Genomic DNA, 19,459 nt, shown 5'->3' with positions numbered 1-19,459 from the left:
GGCAGCCCCGGCTGAGCCGCCCGCCCGCCGGCCCCACTTACCGGCCATCTTGGAATGGACATGGGAGAGGAGGAGGAGCGGGAGGGCACAGGGAGGAGCCACGGGTGTTTCCTGCCGCCGGGTCAGTCCCGAAACGCCACCGGGTGAAGGAGCAGCGGCTGCCGGGGATTGAGCGGCCCCTCAGCGCCCGAGGGGGACAACAGCGAGCGGGGGACACGGGTGGGGACTCCGGCGGCCGCCCAAGATGGCGGCGCGTCCGCGCAGCCTGAGGAGGAGCGCGGTGTGCGGGTAACCGGGGCGGGCGGGGGGCGGCCGCCGCGGGAACGGCGATGATCTTGCTGGGCCGCGTCTCAGGCGCTCGCTGAAGGCGCTGCCCACCCGGCCATGGCTCTGAGGGAGCTGAAAGTTTGCCTTCTGGGGGTAAGTGCTGAGCGGTGGGAGCGGAACGAGGGGCCGGCTGGAGAGGCTGTGTAGTGGTGGGGAACCTCTTGTCAGAGCTCTGGGAAAACCTCTGTTGATGGCGGAGAGCCTGTGCCAGAGGCTGGAGAGGTTCTGTGGCGATGGCGGAGAGCCTCCGTCCGAGCCTGGAGAGGCACCGAGCGTGGGGAGCTCTCCGCGGGCACGGGCGGCCCTCGGCCCGACCCTCTGAGGGACCGGTCGGATGCGCCTTCCCCTCCGCGGCGATCACGTCTGCTAGGAGCCAATATCGCTCCTTTGCTAACCTGTTCTCCTTAAATAATAAAAAAAATAATAATAGAGGAAGCACGAATATCAAATGCCTGCTTCCCTCTTCCTCCCAGGCTCTTTCGGGTTTGGAGTGCACGAAATAAATAGAAGCACCTGAAATCAAGCTGGTGGGAGAGAGGGAGGGGCCTGAACTTATATTGTTAAGAACAGCTGTAGAAAAGTCTTGCAGGTGGTGGAAGGAGGAGACGGGGATCGAGGTGAAGCAGCAGTTTAAAAATTGAAGGGTATGAAGGTGTGTGTTGCCTTGCTTTGGTCTGAGAGCCCCACGTTGAACAGGTGGAGGTGTCACCACCGGCATCGAAACCCTCTCTTGTTGTGAGCTATTTTCTGCTTCTAAATGGCCCCATTGCCCTTCGCTGGGGAAGATTGTGTGTTTGTGTGCCCTCCGTGCTATGAAGGTATTTGGGGTAACTATTGTTTGTGTTCACCTGGTCTGAGAAACCTTTTGTCATGGAAGAAAAGGGAAAAAAAACTTGGCCTTGAACTCCCTGAACCAGGAACCACATCTGTGTTTCTTTTTTAAGATTGACTCTGGTTAATGAGACTGCAACCTGTATAAAATACAGAGCTATGTTAATGTGCTTTTTCTCAAGAGGAAAACAGCCTGGGCAGAATGAACACAATCATAATGTAGTGTACCCAAATTACTGCAGTATTCAGAAGTTTTGAAGAAAATGCATGAATGATGTAAAAGTTCATTTTTACTGAAGCAATTCCTCAAGGGTTTATTCCTTAAAGTTTTAATGGCTCAGGAAATGTAATGCAAAAGGTTTGTCTTCACATGTTTTAATTAAAATACCATTATAAATGCCCAGCTTTTACTGAGAAGTGTTTTACCACTAAGAGCTTATTTCACTTCTAAGTGTAACTCCTATACATCTTTTGCTTTTTAACCATGGATTCAGTGGTGCAAAAATATATACAATCCAGAATTTTTGTTTTTCGTTTCCTCTTTCACCATTTTTAGCACTGTAGAGTTGCATTAGTAACATTTCAGGTGTGTCACAAGAAATTTCAAGTCTTTCATTAAGCAGGGTGGGACAGCATTAGTCAGAGGTTGAATGCATGTGTCACACTTGTATAATTTCATGTGTTCCACTGGTCCTCCATCCTGGCAAGCTGTACTCAATTGCTGTATATTTTACCAAAAGTGGTCTTTTCCCACTGCTGTTCCACTGCAAGGCGTGCCTGCCTTTGTAAAAAGCCCAAAGTTTGAGTAATAATAAGTGTAAATGCAGATTTTTATGGTCTTTCAGAAAGTATCTTAACAGTTTTGTTTAGAAAACTGTAACTTGTCACAGACCTTTAATTTTCTACTAAATTAATATAATACCTGAAGTATTTCACAACTTCCCTGAGATTCTCTGCAGGCATGTGTTATCATGCTAGTGTACTGCAGGATTTGAGGACAAAAAGAATAATCTGTTTATGGTAACTAATACCACTTTCAGCTGTTTCTGTTCCTTTTTTAGGACACTGGTGTGGGCAAATCAAGTATCGTGTGGAGATTTGTCGAAGATAGCTTTGATCCCAACATCAACCCAACAATAGGGTAAGAAACTAAATGAAGTAAATGTGATTTGTGCAAGGTTAAAATGAAAATACCTGAATAGATCACTGAGGAGTTCTTCATGTGTGGCAGCTAGATGTGGTAATAAACATTACTGCAGCCTTAATTAAGCTTGGTGGGCTACCTCAGGACATGTAGGAGTGTTCTCAGCACTCCTGCAGCTTCCATTTTCATTTGTAAGGTCTGGACCCGTTTTTGTATTGTTAATCTAAGCTAACAGTGAATAAATTACACTACAGATGCTTCTACTGAAGGGACAGCATGCTTTTCTCATGCACAATCCTTAAATTTTAACATCTAATTTTTATGCAACTCCACGGTCTCTAATTCATATGTGTCTTAAGACTCAAGTACTATAAGTCTCATAGGTTTTTGTGGGTGGTTAACATATTAATTCAGGTAGGTCTCACCATTAATTAGTTAAAATGTTACACATCTGTATGCAATGCACACACAAATATAACTGATGAAACTGTAATTGCAGTTAGTCTCATAGGTAAGGGGGATATTTGAAATTTGAGCCTGAGTAGCAACGTTATTGATCTCAAATCTTTGAATTAATAGAAGAAAGGGCAAGCATCAGGAATTCTTGGAATGGTTGGATCTTTTTATTTCTTTCGCTGTCTCTCTCATTTTTTTTTTTATTTTTTTTTCTTAGCAAGTGTCTTTTGGGCTGCTTTGATCAGAAGCAATTTTTGGTTTATGGGAGGACAGCCTTTGCTTGATGCCAAGATTGTGTGGAGGTGTCAGTATAACTTCCTGTCCCAGGTGTAACACAGGCTCTGCTACAGCTTCAACCAAAAAAGATCCTGTTGATAAAGATCAGCTGTGTCTCACCCTGTGCTTCTGAAAAATTGGGGTCCCTGTGGTCTCTCTCTTTTCCCTTACACCCTCCTCTTTTTTTGATTATAAAAACTGGCACTGAACTGCTGTAAGATGTTCTGTAGAAGTGTGCTTTTATTTAAATTTCCCTGTTAACAGAGCTTTATTGACAGTACTGAGATCATTATAGTTGAAGTGACAGACTGAAAATCTTTTACCAGCCTTCATAAAATCATTCACTGGTCTGAGATCTGATTATTTTGGTAATTTGCTATATAAATGAATCAAAACTTGCCCAAATTCGGGGATTGTGTGAAGCTCCAACAAGATACACAGTCCAAAAACTTAAAGTAATTTTTACTTTTTTTTTTTATGCCTTGCTTTTAGTTTCTAATTGAGACTAGTAGGTGGAAAGGACAAAGTCAGGATTAGAAGATCTTAGAGCGTCTTGCAAAACTAAAGCTGAGACTGTTTCAACTTTATTCCCTGGGTCTTTGAGTTCATGAGATATGATCTTGTTTCCTGTCTGTTTTCATTCCTCTTAGAATCAGCTGAGCAATCACACTTTGTTGTTGTCAGTGTTCATTGCTCAGTTTCTCATATGGGCAGCTGCAGATGCCCTGTCAGAATTCTGCAACTTTTCTCTCCAGGATGCTGAGGGCACATTTAACCAGCTTTTACCTCTAGGTACTGCAGAATATCTTGTCTTTCACTATAGCATCAAAAAAAGAATATCAAACAAGTTAGAGTGCTTACTTGGCTGGGAGAAGCAGCTGGGAAATTTAGTAACAAAACAGACATTATTCCTACTAAAAGTCATCGAGGGTAACTCCAGTTTGGAGGGTTTTGTTGACCAATTGGCATAAGAATTTGAGAAGCATTTAGCCTCTTGTTAGGTACCACTAGGGATGGTTTAGCTGTGATGTGAATTACAGAAACACAACTTTTCAGTTCATATTGTCTGCATGGGGATGGCTTGGTTTATAGAACCAAGTAAGATAAATTCAATGATAATCTATGGTTTAGGAAATTTATTGACCAGGGAATTCAGTTTGGATGCATAATTTGCAGTAGTCTTAAAGGAAGTGAAAGTCTCTACTGTGCTTTACAAGAGATAGTCCTATTACTTTGGTTTTCTTTACTCATTGCAGAAATTGATCAGCTAATTAAAGGTGTTGAAATGCATTGCAATTAGGCTCTTCCTTTTTAGGGGTTGCAACTTTATATTTGACTTCTTAAAAGACAAAACAACTTCGGAGATTGACATACTATTTGGCAAATGATCTGGGTTTAAGAGGTAACCTTCTCCTCATTCCTTAACAGCTGAAACATTGTGTAGCTGCTCCCTTTCCTTTTCTTTAATGGATCTAGCTAATTGTCTTCTTATAGCATTGAAGCAAGTCCAAAGGCTGCAGTTGCTACAGAAGTGTCAAGGACATTATTAAGTGGTTCTTAAGCCCCAAGATAAACTGAAGTTCAGAGTCCTGGGCTCAGGTATTCAAAGCTGATGATGCTGAGGGACTCTTGCTGTCTGAGTCTGATTGTACAGCAAGTTTGGGGTACGGTAAGAAGCTCCAGTGTCTTCACAATCCTGTCAAAACTGACAGAATAACAAGTTTGGAAGTCTGCAATATTTTCAAGTGGCAGGAATTAATCACACAAGAGGTATTCAAGTTCACAGTGCAGGTCTCGTGCTTAAAACAGTTATGTCACCTATAGTTCCAGCTCTGCAAGGATTTGAATTCAGTGTTTGTTTTTTCCAGTGAAAAATGTGCCTACAGGTGAGAGATACAGCAAAGGACTCTCTCCCTTGTAAAAGAGTAAGGTCACTGAATTTGTGTTCTTGTGGGAAATGCACTCATCCAGCTAAAGCAGATCAAATAAACCACAGAAGTACTTTCCAATATTTAACTGTAAAACATCTAGAATTTGGGCAAGAGGAGAAGAACCTGGAGAATAGAAGAGATGTTTTTTTGTCTTCTCAAAGTGCAAAAGCCTCTGCAAACTAAAATATGTAATGCCAAACAGGATTTGGGAGCTGTGCAGGGTGCAGACAACAAGCAATTTACTCTATCGATTTCTTTGTTTTGTTAACTCCTACCAATACTGATACTCATCTCCTATTTTATTCCCAAATATGGATTTACTAACACTTCTCTGAGTGTTAGTACAGAGATAGAAAAAGCTGATACAAAGGGAAGAATTTGACCTCTTTCCCCTCAGAAGTTTCCAGTGTGCACTGAAGTGATTGCTGTGATGCTGTGAGGAAGAATGTTGTTAAAATGCTGACCTTTCTGGGTTTTTTGGTCAGACATCCTATTTTTATTTTTTATCCAAAGCTTATAAATAATTAAAACCGATCATTTGCATTCATATTGTGTTTTGGTAATTGAGTTTCAGTCTCTGAAAGGAAATGTCATCCTTTTTTAATTTCAGCCTTTATAGCTGAAATGCTTCATCAATTTGTTTATGTGTGGGGAAAGCACTTTTATTGGAATGTGAACCTTTTTGAAAGCTCATGGTGGTAATGAACGCTCTAAGGATGTATTTATATTCTCAAAACGCATGAACTGTGTATTTTTTTTTCAGAGCCTCATTTATGACCAAGACTGTACAGTATCAAAATGAGCTACATAAATTCCTGATTTGGGATACAGCTGGACAGGAGCGGGTAAGTAAAATCAGTGTCTGTGGAGAAAGTTTGGGCCAGAGCTTGGGCTGCTTTTCAGCTCTACAAGTCCCTAAAAGTCACAAAGTGATCTGGTTTTACAAACATGTATTAGAACACTTGTTTCTATGCAGGTTCCTATTTGATGTGGGTGCTGTAGATAGGCAATCTTCCTTTCCTTTACGCTTTAATTATGACAACAATTATAAATAAAAACCTAAGAGGAGTTTATGAAACTTTAGTCTGTGTTTAGATTCACTGAAAGGGAATGGTCTTCCCATAGAAAACAAGGCTGGTGTGGGGGGAAGCCAGCATCAGTCTCTAGTACCACTTCTAGCTGAGTTTTAAATGTTCAACTGCAATATTTGCAGCCAGTGCAGGAACAAAAGAATCAAAGTGTGATGAATTGCCATGTTTCATAGTACAAGTAAGGTCTTGATTCTGGAAAAATATACAGCTGCTAGCACATTCTGTTAGCTTCACTGTTACAGCTATAAATGTGAGTAGGATGTAGATTTAGGCTTTCTAAAGCTGAGTTTCAAGCAATGTTACAGGTGATAACTGCTCTTTTATTCTTTTGTAAAGTTTTACTAATCAACTCTGATGGTGTTAGAAGCTATGTCAAGGAATCTCTTTTGAAATTTAAATTTTAATTCGGTAGTTTGGAGTTTTGATCTCTGCAGCATGCACAGTTCTGAGGGGAGGCAACAAAAACTTTGAAGAAAATGACTAATCAGATGAAATCCCAGCTAATTAGTTTGCATGATTTTTATTTGGAATTTAAAAGGAAGACTTTGCTAGGGAACTTGCTTGCTTATGGATTACTAGTAAGAGAGGTAGAAATTACAGTAACTGTATGAACAATGCTTATTCTTTCTGTTTCTTGACTGCAAGTGAATACTGGCAGCTGCCAAGTACTTATGATGAGTTTATTTAGGATGTGAGGTAACTGTGACAAAGGTTGGGTTATTACTTTAGGGTAACAATTGGCAAATACAGCTGTACTGCTTTTCAGGATTGGTTTGAGAAACAGCCCAAACAAAAAACAAACCAACCAAACAAAACAACCCCTCCCCAATAATAACAAACAAAACAAACACCTTGTAAAGCCTCAGTCATCCCTATCCACAGGCACTTGACCTTTAGGACTCCTGCTGGAGCTGAGTTGCCAGCTTTTTGGCTTGATGACAGCCTTGATTGCTAGGAAGTAACTCAAGTGTATTTGTATTGTGATTTAGTGCTGTACATTTTGAATGACAATTTATTTCCTTCCAACAGCACCATATAAAGCAAACTTAAGTTGTCAGAGATGTTTCCCAGGAATATGTCCAATACTATCTGTGTTATCAAAAATATCCTGAGCCCTTGCATTCCCAGCAGTCAGTCAGCATTTGCTGTAAATAGTTTTTCTTAAGTGAACATCATAGCCCATTCTGGAATGTCATTGCTGCAAAGTGATATTTTGAGAGGTAGAGTATGAATTTTTCGAGGTTGTTACTCTTAAATGGAAAGCTTTATAAACGTGCCAGCCACTATTTGGCAGGAAACATCCATTACATTTTAGCATTCCACCTGTTCACTTTAACTGTGCAAGCAATGGGAGGACCCTGTAATTTGGATTCAGCACATCTAATCTGAGGAAGCATCTCTGTACATGACCAGCATGTTCCTGGTCTATTTTTGGACTCTCAGTGATACCTCAGTTTCCTTCCATACAAGTTGCTTGATATCTTTATTGAAGTCAAAAAAGGAAAGGTGTCATACCAGGACTCTGACCCAGGAGCTGTGATACCTGTGAAGTTCATATCTATGTCTGAGAGAAGCATTTGAGACCCCAATATAACCAAAGAAATCAGTGAAATGTGAGCAAGGATGTTTACTTTGAAATGATTCAGTATCTCCACAGAGATTTTTTTCTCCAGAGCAGGACAGCACTATTACTGCTGTCACAAATGGGCTGTACACCTGCCTGGTCCTGAAATCTGTAGCACAGTTTTCTGGTCATGAAACATATCTCATCATTAATTGTGGAAGGGATTCCCTCTGTGGAATAGATCTGGAATACTAAAAATGTCCACACCATTCTTGGAACTGAAATGTCTCTGCTGAGCTATGATGTGGAATGCATGGAATTCACAGTCCTGCCTTCTGGAGGAGTGTTTGCTGTTTCCCATTTTACATGCACTGCACTGGGCACCCCCTTACTCTCAGTGGTTTTGGGGTGGCTGGATAGCCTTGTTCCAGAGGTGGAAATGTGCACCAAGTCATTCACACACCTCATTTATACACACACCTTATTTCTTCTCTCATTTTTTCTACACTGAGTTCAGTTGATAGGAGGTCGCTTACAGTAATCAGGATTTTTGCCTTCTTACCTAACAGTTTTAGATTTCCCTGCATAATTACGTTATGCATGATTGCATTAATAATTCTATCAAAACACAAATTGGAGGCTGGGGGACAAGCTGAAGTCTTTGGAAAAATTGCAAAAGGAAAATCCAATGTTTCTGGTAACATCTGTTTTGTTAATATATTTTATCTGACTGCTCTGAGGTGGAAAAAACTATCTAAGTGTTGGCAGACAGGAAATGAGAGTAATACAAAATCAGCAAGTGAAGTTGGTTTATTTCCAATGTAAATAGTGAAATAATCAAAAAACCAGGTTGCAACCAGTCCAAGTGGTGGTTTACCAAATACATTTCCCTTTATATTTTAGTACTTAGAAGGAAGAGAGGGGTTATGTCCCAATGCCTGAATGCCTGCCCATGTTTCCCTTTCCCACTATTAAATATTTTTATATTCTGAACTTTGCATTCAAAATCCTATTTTCAAAACAGAATTTGAGAGCCAAATGTAAATGGTCTGGAATTCTGCTTTATAGCAAGATTTTTATGATTTATTATATTGCTCTCAGTTGAACTGTACTAAGCAAAAGGAAATTGGTATTTTATTAGAAATGAATAAGCCTTTATGAAAAACTGTATCCAATTCATTTTTTTTACCCTGAGTAATAAGATGCACAAAAGCTCTAAATCATATATGCTTACATAGAACCAGTTACATGCAGTTGTCTACACTTCGATGGAGAGTTCTGGTTGCTAAATTAATTGTCTTGGCTTTTTAAAAGTTGGCAGAACATCCCACTGTTCTTAAGAATACTTCGTTCATATTTTTGATGCAACTTAATTGTGTACTTTATCACTTTTTTTTGGCACTGGTTTCGTAAGGTTCTGTCTACACAAAGGTACAGGCCCTCAGAAGCAAACAGATCTACTGTAGATTTAATTCTGTAAATTGCAAGAAAACTACTGCAGCCTTTTATCCAGCATATTCCTTAAAGCTCTGCTTGCAACAGGGCACACAGCTGTGGGCTTTTGCAGGTTTTTGGTTTAAACGCGGTTCTAAATTTGAGGGGAAAACTGAAGCAAAATCCTTAAAGCCATAAGTTAGATTCTAAAGAAATCAACATTTCTAGCATTTAAGACTCATGGCTGATCCATGGGGTTAGAGGTTGACAGCAGCTTCTGAACATTTCTGATCAAAATTAATATATGCTAGTCTTGGTCAAAGTTGACCTTGCTTCTCTCTGCATTTTTGCCCTTGTTTGGTGTTTAAAGTTGAGCACGTGCATGTTTATATAGAGAGAGGTTCTAATCTAGGCAAAATAAGATCAAGTTTGCTTCCCTGCTGTTTGCAGTAGGTGCTGCTGAGCCCCACACGATTTATTGCCTGGCCTTAGGAGAACAATGCCTTCCTGGGAGATTGTGCTCTACTGCACAGACCAGTTGTGACTGTAAAGGGAAGTTTTCACTGCTGTGATCTTGGTTTTCACTTTTTTCAATAGTAATAGTAATGGTAGTGAGGTTCTGGAGGTCAGTGGAAGATGAGGTTTATGTTGTCTGCTGTCTTTCTTCCAGTTTCGTGCTTTAGCCCCGATGTACTACCGAGGGTCAGCAGCAGCCATTATAGTGTATGACATCACAAAAGAGGTAAGAAACTTGTTCTTGACCCAGCATTACAATTCCTGGGGGTTTTTGTTTGTGTCATGGGCCAGTTCTGACTCTTAATTTAATTCCCTCCTTCTTGTTTCTTTTTTTTTTTCTCTCCACATTAGGAAACTTTCTCAACGTTAAAGAACTGGGTTAAAGAGCTTCGCCAGCATGGACCTCCCAACATTGTTGTAGCTATTGCAGGAAATAAGTGTGATCTTAATGATGTCAGGTAAATAACTGCTGTCAGTTTTGAGGGTTTTCCTTAAGCCCTAGCATTAAATATTTTAAGATTTTAGAGCAGCTGAAGGGTACAGAAAAATTTAAGATGTTCTTCTCTAGTGTTGTAGTTTCATAAAGGGTTTGAGCTGTTTCTACTGTCAAAGGACATGGGGTTTGAGTTATTTCTGCTGTCAGAAGATGTGGTTAGTCTGCCCTTGGATGGTCTCACCCACTTCCTCCCCTGTGCTGATGTGAGTACATGTGTGATTGGGCAGTAAATTGGGCTGTAAAATGGATCCAGATTAAAACTAACCCTTTCAAAAAAAAAGAAAACTGATCCAAGTATATTTTCTTTCTCACACCCTGAACACTTGCTGGCATAACAGTGTGGGGATAGCAGGGTTAGGAATGAGCAGTTTACAGGCAGACAGGATTAGCTTTTCTGGTGGCAGTGCCAAGTTACACAAATCTAAACTGCCTGTGAAACTATAGTGTAATAGAAGCTGTTTACCTCACTTTACAAGAAGTGCCCCTGTCAGTCTGTAGCACCTCATTTTGTTAGGAAAAACACCAAGCCTGTTGGAAGGCATTGTGTAGGTTTTTCTAACTTGCTTGTTCAGGTGCCTTCCTTCCCTGCTTAAATATTGGGGTGGAATTGGCTGTGGCCAAAATAGTTGCAGGGAGCGGGAAAAGCTCTTGAGAAACTTTATGAACAGCCAAACTTTCAGGAAGGCATGTACTAAAAACAAAAGAAGGCCTTTTTTATTGATGTCCTGGTTAAATAAGCCAAAATTCAGAAAGGTGTGTGTAAACTTCTTGGGTTTAGCTTTCACTGGAAAAGGCACCACAGCTGGTGTCTCAAAGGAGACAGCTGGTTATATGTTTAAAGAACCACTGCAAAGGTGGCTCCAAGTATGGTTTTACAAATTGTTAATACCTAGAAGTTATCTAGTGAGCTCTAATAATTTTCATTAGAAATAGCATGTCTTTTGAAGGAAATGGAGTGTATAATTATTTAGATCAGAATTCACATCTCACATGTTCAGCTGGCATTGTAAGTGTAAACATTGCTATGCAAAGTAATGAGGAAGATTGCTTCTATTTTAGTCAAAGGCAATATTTGAGTCAGTGCTCAAAGTTCATACTCTTGATATCCTAAAGTCCCTCATTACTGAAAGTAGCAAGTGTGTTGTAGAAATTGCATGTAAAGTAATACAACATAAAGTCCAGACCTCTCTACAGCTGCTGGGGTTTGAATTCTTCACTTTGTTTAAGAAAAGATACAAAATCATCAGCTTGCCTACTTTGAGGTGCAGAATAACTTGTACACTTCTGTGTGCTCAGTATAACAATATTCCTTTTTTATAGCTACATCATCATGAAAAGTAAATGCTGCACTGATTATTTGTGCAGTGTTGGGAGGTGCTTTGGTTTTGTAAACAGTCATAAGAAATGCACAGGATCATTGGAAATAATGCTTTAGGATCTTCTTAGGACATTTAAAGCTGGTGGGATGAATAACACACCTCAGGAGGATTGATTGCAGACCTGAGCTTAGAGCACTCCAGACAAAACCACTGCCATGTTGTCAGATGGATTAAGGCCTTGGGTAGTTCATGACTGTGCTCGTACCTCAAGGCAGGGAGACAGCACAGAGTAAAGAATGAGCACCAGCTCCAGCATGAGGGAGCACTGTGATGCCAAACAGGTAAAATATTCATTGTAAGAGACACTTAAAAACTTGATCTGTCCCTTGAGGTTTTGAGTAATGGGGTTCTTTTGCATTCATGAATTTTTCTTTGCCTTTTTTTTTTCCAGAGAAGTCATGGAAAAAGATGCTAAAGACTATGCAGATTCCATTCATGCAATATTTGTAGAGACAAGTGCAAAAAATGCAATAAACATTAATGAACTCTTTATAGAAATTAGTAAGTATTTAAACAGTTAATGTACTTTCTTCTGCAAAAATCTTCAGTAGAAATTAGACTTCTGTATTACTTTTTGTGCTTTTTGGGTGGAAATTTATGGACTTTATACTAAATTTGTTACAATCTGACATGACTACAAACTGTAAAATATGCTGCATGAATTTGTGGTCACCTGATGACCTCTAAATATTCCTTCTAGAGGTCTTCAGCCTACTGTGATGCTGCTGGATAAACAGCAGGCAGGGTACTCATGTCAGAAGTCAGTGTCAACTTACCATGTCTGTTATTGAATGTTCCAATTAGTACTTCCAAGGTTGTAGAAGAGGAAGGAAATGGCATCAGGAAGATCCAGACTTTATGCATCTCAGAAAAGGAATTAAGTTCTCACTCTCAGTGCTAAAAAAGTGTACTTTTAAAAATGCAAGAATTCATAAATGCCAGATAACTGCATGGGGAATAGCAACTACTGCATGTAGATTTTCCTCAAGCATGTTTGTAGTACCTTGGGGGTTTTTTATATTAAATTGAAAATCTTTTCTGTCCCATTTGTGGTGAGGACAACAATGATACTTTTTATGTGTGTGAATAAAAAGCAGACAGTATTCCAAAGTGAATTCTATGCAATATTATTTGGAGTATATGTGTCAAGTAGCAGCACCAATGTACAGGTGTCAGCCTGTTTGTGAAAAGAGGACTAACTGCAGAAACATCAGACTTAAGAAAAAAAGTAAGGTTTATAGAAGGAGTTGAATATATTGAAGCTGATGTGAAAAGTATGTGCTGTAGATTAGCTTCCTGATTTATTGACTTAATAGTTGCTCCCTAAAATTGATCTTGAATAAATTATGGGGGGGAAAAAAAATCATAAATCCTCCTCAGAAGAGAATGCTGTACCAGGAAGAGTCCATTTTAAAGACTGATGAGATGAGTAAAGCAGCTCTCTCTACAAGCACTCCTTTGTTAAGCCCGATGCAGGTGATCTGTGGATATACAGGTCAAGGTGGTTGTTCTCAAGCTATTCCAGATGGTATTGCATCCTGCAAAGTATTCTCCAAGTGCTTTTCCAGCTCAGCTGTCCGGGTCTAGATGAGTCTGAAGTGTAACTGCTGCTAAATTGACTTCAAACCACCTCTGCTGTTCTTTTGTGCAGCCGTCCCTCTCACAGACATAACACAGACTGTTGCTGCCATCCTGCTGGGCAGGAATGTCATCCCTAGTGACCTACAGCTAATTGAAGGCACATTTTTGTATATACAGCATACACCGAATGCTTAGAATTAGTTTTAAGTATAACATTTCCTATAAATTTCTTTTTCCTGCCTCTTTGTAGGTCGCAGAATTCCATCCACTGACACCAACCCCGCGTCCAGTGGGAAGGGCTTCAAACTTCGACGACAGCCATCGGTGACAAAGCGCAGCTGCTGTTGACTGACCCCTTAGAAAATCAAACTTGTTTATACAGTAGGTGGTCTTGGAAGTTAATAGTTCACGTTGGGTTTATATTATCAGTCTTAGATCTTTATCTGCTGGTGTTCATACACCAGAGGTCCCCCAAAAAGGGGCCGGCTCATCTGACACCTGTACGCGCAGAAAAGACTGCAGTCGTCAGGGCAGCCTGCTGCCCTCCACAGCGTGCAGTGTCTCTTGCATTCAAAGGGAATCCATCATCACTTTTTTGGCCTTGCTTGATTAGAAGGTGACTGTGTGGATGGTAGAACTGAAATGTTTTCATAGTTTTGTAATCAAGGTTTTGGGAGGTTTTTTTGTAAAAAGGGAAATGAGCACTTTTGTGGGAGATTGGGTTAGGAGGAGTCTGGAAGTTAGATGTCATTTCTTCCTTTTCTTCAGTGAGCCTTATTTTAAATTTTGGTGTAGCTAATCCAAAGTATGATGGGATAGTTGATGTATAAGGAACTGAAGACAAATAGTAGGCAAATCAGTCCATCCAGTCCCCAAATCCCATTTGCACTTTTTATTTAAGGATGATCTGCACTGGGGGAGGGGACACAAGCAACAGATCTTAAACCACAGACAATCTTCTTTGTCATGCTTACTGTAATCACTTTAAGGCAAACTGGTATGCTTATGGGCATCTTTTTGTTGTTACAAGTCTGGTTTTTTTTTAATATTAGAGTGTTGGCTGAAGAAAATTACTTGTAGATCTGACTAAATTAAGTGGTTACTGACTAAAAAGTGATGCTGTAAACAGATGCTGCCAGTGGTTCTGATAAGACCTACAAGTTTTTGGGGAAAGCTTTTAATTGCTTGGCATGTGTAAACTGTTCATATTATATTTATGAGACCAGTGTTTAAAGTGTTATAAATTATGTAAAAACAGTAAAAAATAATACAATCTTCTACACTCCTTCCATTCCACAATTAGGGATAAACTCTTGGGGAATCTCTCTCAGGGTTTTTTCCCTGCATTTTAGGTATTGTCACTGTGAGTTCATCCAGAGGCAGATGAAATTCTCTCTCTTTCAATGGCATTTGAAAGGGCCAATAAAAATTCTGTTGGGGCAGCATGAGGCCTGTCTGTTAAACATGCTTTCATCTGGGGTGCTCCCAGTCTTTCCTATTTTGGGCACAAAAATACACATAGGAAGTAACCTTAAGACATGGTAATGTAGATCATTACCTCTTGGTTCCTGGGGTTTTTCATCTGTGAAGGATTTTAGCAAATCAGTGTTCAGCTTATTCTGTATGGGCTTTAGTAGGCTTTCAATTAAACTATAGGTTGACCATATCTGTTTGTGCTATTTTATTTATTTTTACTTTTTGTTTCCTACCAGCACTATTGAGAAACTTTTATACTTTTGAAGAAAAAGAGCTAAATAGACCTGAGTATATCCTAAAATAATGCTGGTTAGCTTTAGTATCAAACTGAGGTCATGATGAGGCTTATTCTTTTTTTTTTTTTTTAATCTGGTTTTCTATCATCTCAAGTATTTTCTCTGAAGGAAATGTAGGGAAATTTGTAAGAAATTAAAGGACTTGTACTTCAGATTCATTTGTGTTAGTGAAAATTCTTGGAGAGCTGGAGCAAAACAGGCAAACTGGTACAGTGAGGTGTTTGGATGGGTCAGTGAGTTTAATGATATTTGCTGACTACATTTTTATCATGTCTTTTCTTTACCCTGCCTGCATTGCCAATTCTGCCTTCTTTGCCATAATCCTACAGGCTCCATGCTTCTAGAGAGCCCAAGAAATCCAACTTCCTGGGTATACACCCTACTCTTTCTGCAGTTCTGATCCTGAATTACTGCAGGTAATGTGTAACAGCCAGATTGTCCAAACTGCCAGCCCTGGAGTGAGGCTGCTTCTTAATTTTTGCCTATTTAAAAAGACAGACAGTTAATGTAAATTCTTCTGAGTCCAGATGAGTGATTATTGATCACTGGCCCTGCTGAAAGCTGGAATGCAACCTTCCTTGCATGAGATGCACATGTTTGTTGTTTCATTTTTGGAGGAGAAAAATGGTTTCTTTTGTATTAATAATTTGTTTAGGTCAGCTGCTTTGATCTTGCACTAGGCTTGCTGGAATTGATTCTATTTTGTCCTAACACAGCTTCTCTATTTGGAGATACATTGGTTTTGGAGTGCTGATTATCAACCATTCCAGCTAAATTTTTAGTAACTTTTTTCCCGGTAAGAAGTTGTTTAAAAAGATCAGGATTAAAGTTTTATTCCACCATGTCTTTCTGTCTAATGAGTGGAGCTCATCAGAGAGACTCAACTTTGATACTGTCAAAGGGAATTACAGAATCTCAGAATGGTTCAGGTTGAAAGGGACCACAGTGGGTCATCTGGTTCAACCTCCCTGCTCAAGCAGGGTCATCCCAGAGCACATTGCACAGATTAATTTCTGCAGAACAAGTTTGAAAGGGCGAAGTGTGAGGTATGTAAAAATGTAACAAGGTGTATATTATATCATTGATCCAGACATTCTTAGCTGAAAAAAATATGACTGCTCCAACTTCTAAACACCACGAGTTCTTTCTCATGAAAGTTAAAGAATTGAACAGAAATATTATTTGATAAATATTTCATTGTTAAGCTTTGGAGCAACTTGAATGTACTCTCCAGGTTTTGAAAGGTGTCTTCAACTGACCCTCTACTAAAACAGTCATTTAGGTGACTTGCCATGCTCTCGGTCTGTGCTGTAGGTAGTTTTGTAGGATATTTTATATACATGCTGAAAACTGGCATGTCAAGTACTCGAGTAGGTAAAATTTGGAAGCTGAAATTTAGTAGCATCTAGTAATCATACTACTGAAAATTGTTATAGGTGCTTTGAAAAGTTCTGAGACAATTCTAACAGCTTTTGCTGTTGCCATGAAGGTAAAGACTTTGTTTTAGGTCCAACAGATCATGCAGTCCAGATCCCTGCTGACATCAGTGAGACCCTTCCTTTAAGTGTTGCAGGATCACCGTTAATGGTTTAGAAGGATGTTTTATGCTGACTGGAGTCTTTGACATGTTGCTTTACATTTAATGCTACCAGCCTGCTCAAGAAGGATAATTTACTTCCTTGGGAAGAGAGTAGGAGGAGAGGAGACAGGACCTACTTATTGATTTGGAAGTCTAATCCTTTAACCTGGTTGAGGGAGAACAACATTGTTGTTAAACTTCATTTTAATTATTAAAAAGAAACTCACGGTGAAAATCTTGAATGGTTTAAAAGTTGGCCTCAGCAAGATTTTTTTGTTACACTGTTAAGCTTAAATTATTCCTTCACATTAGTGTTTAATTCCAGTATAACACATTATTTGTTGGAAAAGGAAACTTTAGCAGTGATGTTTGAATTACTTGCTTGTGAAACAGTCTTTAGTGTGTGCTAAGGATGGTGAGGGCTATTTGTGGTGTGCTGTGTCAGCAATCTGCGCAGGAATGGATGATTTACAGGACAGAAGCTGTCAGAACAGTGGAGCTGCTCACCCTGGAGTGAACCTCACTCAGCAGCAATAGCTACAGACAAGCAGGGCAAAATCATCTCCAGCATGAGGAGAACCTGCATAATTCACTGGCTTCAACTTCTACGCTGCCTGCTCATTTTGGATAAAGGCTTCACATATCTCTCCTGCATACTTGCAGCCTCTAAAAAGGGCTTTTTGGCTCACAGTTGAGAGAAAAGAACAAAGTTTCTTAACTTTTCTAGCAGGAAGTCATTGTACAGCCACCTGAGATGGTTTGTACATCACAAGTCAGTTACTCAAAGCAGGGGAATTGTGTACTTGGAATTAAGTCTCTAAAAGTCTGCAAAAAATTCCCTATAGAAAACTATTGGTGTTTTATGTTGAGATCTCATTTCTGGTAATAGATCACAGTCTAGTGATGGTAGGTGATGGAAGATTTACAGAAATATGATGATGGTGTGAATTGCCAAAGTAAGATGGAAATACAGGTTCTAGTGCTAAAATAGTTGTGTTAGCTTTCCTTTGGGTCGTATGGCTCCAGCTTGTCAAAAGGACTATGCTTGAAAATACATATTTGTATATCATACAAAAATTCAGGTGCCAAAACGTAATTCCCTAAAATTGTTTAGGACTTCTCACACTAATGTTTGTTTCTGAAAAATCCCTTCTGATATTCTGGAGGTCTCAAAAGTCTGAATGCAAACCATTTCTTGTTTAGCTACAGTCAAAAATGCAAGACTTGGGAAAAGCAAACAAGCATTACCAGACTTTATCCCTGAAGTGTCACAGAGACCAAATCTTTCAAGGGATATAAGACTATGCTGAAATTCAAGAATACTGATGGGCTTAGCCTCTGACATGTCAAAATGTTCCTAGGGTCAGCTTTTTCCTCCTTCCCCCCCTTCCATTTCCTGCTACCCCACCTAACCCTGAATTTTTAACAGAGTGTTGTCAGAGTGTCCATGCTGTAAAGAGCTATTCAGAAACACTTAGAAAAGTTCTAATAGCTGGCAGTTACTTGGTGCTCCCTATTTTACATGAAGAATTGAGGCAGTCGGATGACTTTTCTCAGTCTAGAATAAAGATGTCTTAGAAGAAACAATTTAGCTGTTCCTGTTAAATCAACCTGCAAATTGATGTTCCTAATTTTTTTCTTAAACACTAACTATAAATTTTATTTAAGGAGCTAATTATCTTAATAAAGATTAGCTTTTAAAAAGGTTAGGGTTTGTTTTGTTTCTGTCGATGTCTTCACACACGTATTATTGAACAAACCAGCTTTTTCAAATGTTGAAAGACACAGATCACTCTTCTGTCATGCTCTTCATCACTGTGGGTGTGATACTCCATCCAGTTGTTGCACTTGAATATTCTGTAACTCTGACACCTTGATACTCTTGCCTCACTTTTACTCGTGTTACAGTATGTATTTCCTATTAAATCCATTATGATTTCTTGGCAATATGTTCTTTGTTTCCGTATGGGATTTAGACTATGATAGGTAGTGAGTGTCTCTTCTGCCACAAAGTTCTAGAATTATTTGTCACAGCAGCAAATATTAATGGTAATTCATTAGCACAGTCTTATGAAACTGTTAACAGCAGCTGAGACCTGTGCCATGACTGTATTTTACCACATAATGAAGGCTAAAAGCACATTCACCTGGAGGAGCAAGTTATTGTAAGCCTCTAGTCCCCTCTTCTGTATTTTACCTTTGTTTCTTGTACTTCTTTTCTGAAATTGTGCATCCAACACTGACACTATGATGGTGAATTAATTGATTTTAGGCACAGGAATGGATTGAATTTCTGTAGCTAAGATGCTTGAGACTTCCTGGCAATCCTCCTACTTGTACCCACCACAGTGAGGACAATGAAGAACAAAAAGGTTTTTTTTCTGAACGAGAAACTGCATTTGTGTGTTCAGGTCTTGCAGTGTAGTAAATGTTTGCCTGTAAAACGTATCAAGGTTAACCTTTGTATCAGCAATTCTTGTCACTCATAACAACATTCTGCTTTTTCATTCTGGGATGGGGTTAACCTGTTACAAGGGTTGAAAGGTCTGTGCCTTGTTACTATATTATCTCTTACTAAAACAAACTTAAGCCGCTCAAAGTTACAGAGCATTTGCAGCACTGTAAACTGCACAAATTTCCAACCATTGCTTCACTGCATGAAGTGTAGTCAGATTATTAGTGATGAAATATTGTAGTGATGAATTCCCAAGCTTATGAATGTTTTGAGACTTTTTTTAGCCTTCTCTTGGGCTGGTCCTGAGAGCGTGTACAGGTTTGTCTGTATTGTTGGTTTGTAGATGCTAATGAGGAAAACCAGGCTTTTGTTCTCTCATTTTGTTTGAATTGTTACACTCCCATATAGTACATAGAATGCAAATAATGAAATGTTGATTTGACATAATCTAAACAGCCTTTTCAGCCTAAGCATTCATAATAAACTTTTATAGTGTAATAACATGCTAAATCACTACCAGTCTGATGTATTGTGCAAAAAAAAAAAAAAGGTGTAAACATTTTATTAATAAAAAGCTTTGTTTATAAATATGCTGGCTTGTTTATAAATGCTTTGAAAATTCTACAT

The 19,459-nt window shown here is 39.3% G+C and overlaps 1 protein-coding gene across 2 annotated transcripts; it reads left to right on the top strand.

Annotated features, from left to right (window-relative positions):
- The first annotated feature begins 313 nt into the window (after positions 1–313).
- Positions 314–19,413, top strand: RAB22A (RAB22A, member RAS oncogene family). 2 transcript variants are annotated; one of them, XM_062504775.1, is made up of 8 exons: positions 314–420; positions 2,220–2,299; positions 5,729–5,810; positions 9,725–9,796; positions 9,922–10,028; positions 11,837–11,946; positions 13,277–13,407; positions 15,128–19,413. In XM_062504775.1, exons 1-7 carry the CDS (start codon positions 385–387, stop codon positions 13,372–13,374), a joined length of 585 nt encoding a protein of 194 aa, XP_062360759.1. In that variant the 5' UTR covers positions 314–384; the 3' UTR covers positions 13,375–13,407; positions 15,128–19,413. The 2 variants fall into 2 exon arrangements, with proteins under 2 accessions (XP_062360759.1, XP_062360757.1); XM_062504773.1 differs by having other exon boundaries at positions 13,277–19,413.
- Positions 19,414–19,459: the final 46 nt, after the last annotated feature.

The sequence above is a fragment of the Cinclus cinclus genome, chromosome 18 (assembly GCF_963662255.1).
Source record: "Cinclus cinclus chromosome 18, bCinCin1.1, whole genome shotgun sequence".
NCBI classification, from domain to species: Eukaryota; Metazoa; Chordata; class Aves; order Passeriformes; family Cinclidae; genus Cinclus; species Cinclus cinclus.
The sequence above is the reverse complement of the archived record's forward strand: the minus strand, read 5'-3'. Positions and strand labels throughout refer to the sequence as shown.

What these genes read in the sequence shown, in the direction of transcription:
- RAB22A (XM_062504775.1), top strand. Translation starts at nt 385, where the DNA reads ATGGCTCTGAGGGAGCTGAAAGTTTGCCTTCTGGGG. An exon ending in TGAAAGTTTGCCTTCTGGGG is followed by an intron (nt 421 to 2,219) that starts GTAAGTGCTGAG and finishes TTCCTTTTTTAG; the next exon opens with GACACTGGTGTGGGCAAATC. An exon ending in TGTATGACATCACAAAAGAG is followed by an intron (nt 9,797 to 9,921) that starts GTAAGAAACTTG and finishes TCTCCACATTAG; the next exon opens with GAAACTTTCTCAACGTTAAA.